Source organism: Montipora capricornis, chromosome 8, assembly GCF_036669925.1.
Source record: "Montipora capricornis isolate CH-2021 chromosome 8, ASM3666992v2, whole genome shotgun sequence".
In the NCBI taxonomy this organism is placed as follows: domain Eukaryota; kingdom Metazoa; phylum Cnidaria; class Anthozoa; order Scleractinia; family Acroporidae; genus Montipora; species Montipora capricornis.
Window position 1 is genome coordinate 5,752,514 of NC_090890.1, and position 5,000 is coordinate 5,757,513.

Below are 5,000 nucleotides of genomic sequence, written 5' to 3' on the forward strand. Positions count from 1 at the left end.
AGGGAAAATTCAGCGTAAATTCACGACAGCAGTTAAATTGATGGCGTCATAAACAAGATACGTATAGCAGAACATTACCTTTTTTCAAAAGTAAACACACTGAATGTAGTAGGTGTGGCAGAATAAGCAAGAAAACAATCCTAAATGTGCATATAAGCTAACACTTAACCCTGAGTTACAAACAAACCAGGAAATACTAAACCAACTGCAAACTAAAGGCATTAACAACCAGGTTACCAACCAGCAACATTGTGTATCTGAATGCTATCCTCTCCTAAAAATCAAAACACACACAAAATGCAATGAGTGTCAAGATGACAAGAATTATTATTATGAAAAAAAGCAACCTCAGAGAGAATTGGCTACAGACTAAAGGCATTGACAACCAGGTTACCAACCAGCAACATTGTGTATCTGAATGCTATCCTCTTCTAAAAATCAAAACACACACAAAATGCAATGAGTTTCTAGATGACAAGAATTATTATTATGAGAAAAAGCAACCTCAGAGAGAATTGGCTACAGACTAAAGGCATTGACAACCAGGTTACCAACCAGCAACATTGTGTATCTGAATGCTATCCTCTTCTAAAAATCAAAACACACACAAAATGCAATGAGTTTCTAGATGACAAGAATTATTATTATGAGAAAAAGCAACCTCAGAGAGAATTGGCTACAGACTAAAGGCATTGACAACCACGTTACCAACCAGCAACATTGTGTATCTGAATGCTATCCTCTTCTAAAAATCAAAACACACACAAAATGCAATGAGTTTCTAGATGACAAGAATTATTATTATGAGAAAAAGCAACCTCAGAGAGAATTGGCTACAGACTAAAGGCATTGACAACCAGGTTACCAACCAGCAACATTGTGTATCTGAACGCTATCTTGTTTTATTAAAAAAGCAAACAAAACATGCAAATAAGATGAAGTGAGTGTCAATATAACAGTTATGCATAAAAAAAGATCAGCCAAAGATACAAATGCAATTAAAAGGTATTAACAAGTGGTTTTATTAACTAGCAACAATATTCACAAGATGTATACTGTTTTTGATTAGTTTGTCAATTTACCATTTCTATTCCTGCTGACTTCTGCAGTTGAGGGGCTAGATAAGGGGGTCTCATTTATGACTGAAATCAATTCAAATGTTGAAAAAAAGATCAGCAGAACTAAAACAAAATGTCTGCTACCATCAAGACCATTTGTGTGATCAAATTTCTTAAAATGCAGATGGTGACACTTTCATGGTATGTAATATTTTTATCCCATGTCATAGATAATACAGCCAATCAGCAAGCTAGAAACTTGTTGCATATTCCGCGGTATGCAATGGGTAGTATTCCACAAGTAAATCCTGGCCTTCCTTGTAACATACTGTACAAAGGCTTCTATACATTTAATGAGCAGTACCTGTTTATAGATTATAAATTTTTTTAAATCAAAATTATGTACTTTCAAGAAACGTTGCCATTCGGTTGAACATTTTTTTAACTTAATTTATTTGCTGTTTTAAGCATTGAAGATTTTCGTTTTGTGCTAATGCAATGAGTGGCATGGGATAAATTAGTTATGCAAAACTTTCTTGTGGTATACAGTGAATATCCTACGTGTGACTTAATTTTGCTTTGTATATACACACTTGCCTAAAGGCTCATGTGTTTACTAAGAAAAATCAAGTCACTCATGGGATATTTCACGGTATACAACTAAAAAGTATTGTATAAATCATATGTAATGCTTTACAAGTACGTCCTGACTAGCTGAACTACTCTAATTGAAACAACACCAATTAATGAAAGGTTAGAGCAGTTTTCAGACGACTGTTGAAAGTAATTATGTCTTTGCAATCGCTATGTTTAGTGATTGGCTTAAAGGACTCGCACCAGATTTTCAACCAATGAAGAGCAAAGCCAAAACCAATCACACCTTGTATGCATGATTTTTCTCATGCGTCGAGCGAGGTACAGGTAATTGCTTAGGAATTGTGATTGGTTCATGGCGCTATTTGTTCCTGTTGTGATTGGTCGGAGTTACTGCTTTGGTTTGGTTTTTTTTTTCAACAGTCATTTGAAAATCAAAGCAAGCTTAAGGTCATCTCCAGCCTCCAGCTCCCAACCATTCAATCAACAGTGGCATTTCTAATAATATTTCTTATGGTATTTTTGCATTACTTTATTCATATTATATATATTGATTAAAAAAATTTAAAAATCAAAACCTATGATTCATTGAGGCAATACATCCCATGCCGAGAAAGGACCAGTACCAGGACCAGTAATATAATTTTATAATTACCTTGGACTAGACGGAGCAGTTCCCCAGGTACATCATCCAAGGGGATACTGACACAGTGTCTAAAGACACTTTTGCCAAAAACATCTTTTCCTTTTGAAATTTTAAAATAGCTGACCTCAGAATCGGGGCTTAGGAAATGTAGTCTGCCCTTGGTTGCATTCGGCAGTTTCTTTAACTCCTTTAAAATATATTGCCCTTCGATTTTTTGCTTTAAAAAGGTTACTGCCACATCATGTGCAATGGCCAAGCAACTCTTTCCACTGACATTGGTGGTTTTAAAAGCTGTGGCAGCCTGAAACAAAACAAGGAAACTTGGCCCATGGAAACAGACACATTTTAAGTAATTATTTATTAAGTTTGGAAGATTTAAAGTAATAATGGCATTTTTGCAACTAGACTAAAATTTCTAATCACCTGTAACTTCTTCTCCTTCTATACATAAGAAGCAAGAATTGCTTAATTAGGGTTAGTCAAGTTTATGATGTCTTCACTCCCCTAATTTGCATGTTACCAATTTTTGAAGTTTTAATGTCTTTGAAACTAATACAAATAAAACTTTGAAAACCAAATACGCTATTTTCATTCTTCAGTGTAATTCACCATGATATCTGTAAAATTGTAAAGGATGAAAATTTGATCACAGTAGCACTTTAAGGGGGTTTTGAACCCAACCATTGGTGTGATTTAAGGCCAGAGGTAAACCTACAAAATTTCTAATCTCAGAATCAAAGTAAAATGTCTGAATTTTGTGCATCTCTGCTTTAGATACTTTTGGTTAAATATACTACCATTTCCCTTCATGTTTTGGTGGAAGCTGAGACGTGAGGGAAAAGCCAACCAAACGTAACACAGAAGAGAGAGAATCCCCAAAGCAATGGGAACAGGCCAATAATATGCAATGCAAAGAGAGTTATTTCATACTGAAATGGGATCTTGTAACTATCTGTTCAAACCTTTGTTATTATTAATAAGTCAACTCTCCTAAATTAATGTAATAATTATATAAATCTCTAAATCAGTTTACATCATAACTAGTTATAAATACCTCCTTTTTTGAAAGCGGTTGCTTAAGGTCTTTTAAAATTTCCCAAACCGATTTTGGGATGCAGCATGCTGATTGCTGCAAAGCAGAACTGGAGTCCTGCACCCCACTGAAAAGCCTCACGATAAATGGGGCAATTTTGGACTCAAAATATTCCCAAATATCTGGGACATCCTCCTCCATGCCAGCCACTTTCATCACCTAATGCAGAAATTAACACACACAGAAAGAAAAGACACATGTATACTATAAGTCCTGTAGAATTTGATGTTATGAAAAAAAAAACTTTAGAACAATCTAAATCAGAGCAAAATCAAATGGCAACTTCATTTAAATTAAGGAATGGACAATGTCTAGCGTCCGTCTATCCAATTGGAGATGCACGCGTATAGTTGGGAGAGCACGAGGGTAGCGTAAGAGATGCTCCAGGCGTAGCCACCCAAAGTGCTCTCCCAACCATCCAACTGCATCCCCAATTGGATGGATGCAACCTAGAAATTGTCCATTGCTTTTATAACATACATAATGTAGCAAGACATTTTTCACACTGAAAAGTTGCTTTTTCTGCACTGATCAAATTGCAAATTCTCTTAACCGTGCGGGTGCTGACTATAAATATGATGACTTGTTTTTCAAAAATATTTATTTCAGACACGTTTTCTAAATCTTCATCGAGAAACCCTAACTCAAATGTTGAGTTTTTACTAGCCATTTAATAGTAACAGCTAAATTTAAGTTTTACTGGTAAAAAATTGTGAGAAAAAACATTTGCTGGCAAGAAATTTCACCAACAATTAGGTCAGCATGAACCATCTCTATGCACCATCCATTTCTTTTTCATAAAAAAATAGCCAATCAGAGCACGCGCTAGCATACAGCAATGTTACAAATGTTGTTACAATAGTACACCAGAGGTGTACATGTACATTAACAGTTCATAACTAAAACAATTTGTGATAAAATTTTTTTGAAGGTTTATAATCAGACTAATATTAAGAGTTATACCTATATAAGCATGCAACTGGTGAGCACTCTCTTGTGAACAAAGAGCTCTATTGCACTATGTTTTACAATCAACCTATTTTACTAATTTAAAACAGTCTTCTAACCTCACATGTGAACCACATCAACTTTGAATATATTTCCGGGCTTCGAATGCGCCCAGGAAACATCTTCTCAATTTCATTTGAAATTAAAGTCCTTTCGTCCATGGAGGAGGGGTCAAGGAACTTTTTTATAATGCACAGGGCTTCCATGAACCCAGTGCTTGCTTTTTTGGCAGCCAGATCCAGTTCAGCCTTTTTGATTGCCATGACCTGGCTGGGGTGCTGTGGGTTAGGCCTTTCGAACAGGAGGATAGCCTTACGAGAAAAAATCCTGAAAAAAAGAGAAATCATCAAGTCTGCAGAAAGGGAATATAATGTACAATCCGATTAAGCGTTGAATCTGGCAAGTCTGATTGCGATATTTGTAGATTGTGGGGAAAATGACAAAATGACAACCAAATTACCTTTTATCATTAGCACAAGCAAAATTGGCACTAATGACTGGTGGGCTCCTTGGATACCCAGAGGACTGGACAGTGTCTTTACCAGCCTAAAATAAGAGGAAACCCTAAACTTCTAATGAGGTGTAAAACATCACACAAATT

The 5,000-nt window shown here is 35.6% G+C and overlaps 2 protein-coding genes across 3 annotated transcripts in view; one reads left to right on the forward strand and one right to left on the reverse strand.

Annotated features, from left to right (window-relative positions):
- Positions 1–5,000, forward strand: part of LOC138014272 (uncharacterized) — a 48,919-nt gene that overhangs the window by 16,398 nt on the left and 27,521 nt on the right. The window lies entirely within an intron of this gene.
- LOC138014266 (uncharacterized) overlaps positions 1–5,000 on the reverse strand; it is a 17,602-nt gene that overhangs the window by 7,561 nt on the left and 5,041 nt on the right. For both annotated transcript variants that reach the window (XM_068861304.1, XM_068861305.1), the window contains 9 exons: positions 4,860–4,945; positions 4,459–4,726; positions 3,353–3,550; positions 2,308–2,599; positions 1,083–1,142; positions 713–745; positions 556–588; positions 399–431; positions 242–274 (listed from right to left, as the gene is read on the reverse strand). In XM_068861304.1, the coding sequence (XP_068717405.1) occupies positions 242–274; positions 399–431; positions 556–588; positions 713–745; positions 1,083–1,142; positions 2,308–2,599; positions 3,353–3,550; positions 4,459–4,726; positions 4,860–4,945 (1,036 nt within the window). The remainder of the gene's footprint in view (positions 1–241; positions 275–398; positions 432–555; positions 589–712; positions 746–1,082; positions 1,143–2,307; positions 2,600–3,352; positions 3,551–4,458; positions 4,727–4,859; positions 4,946–5,000) is intronic.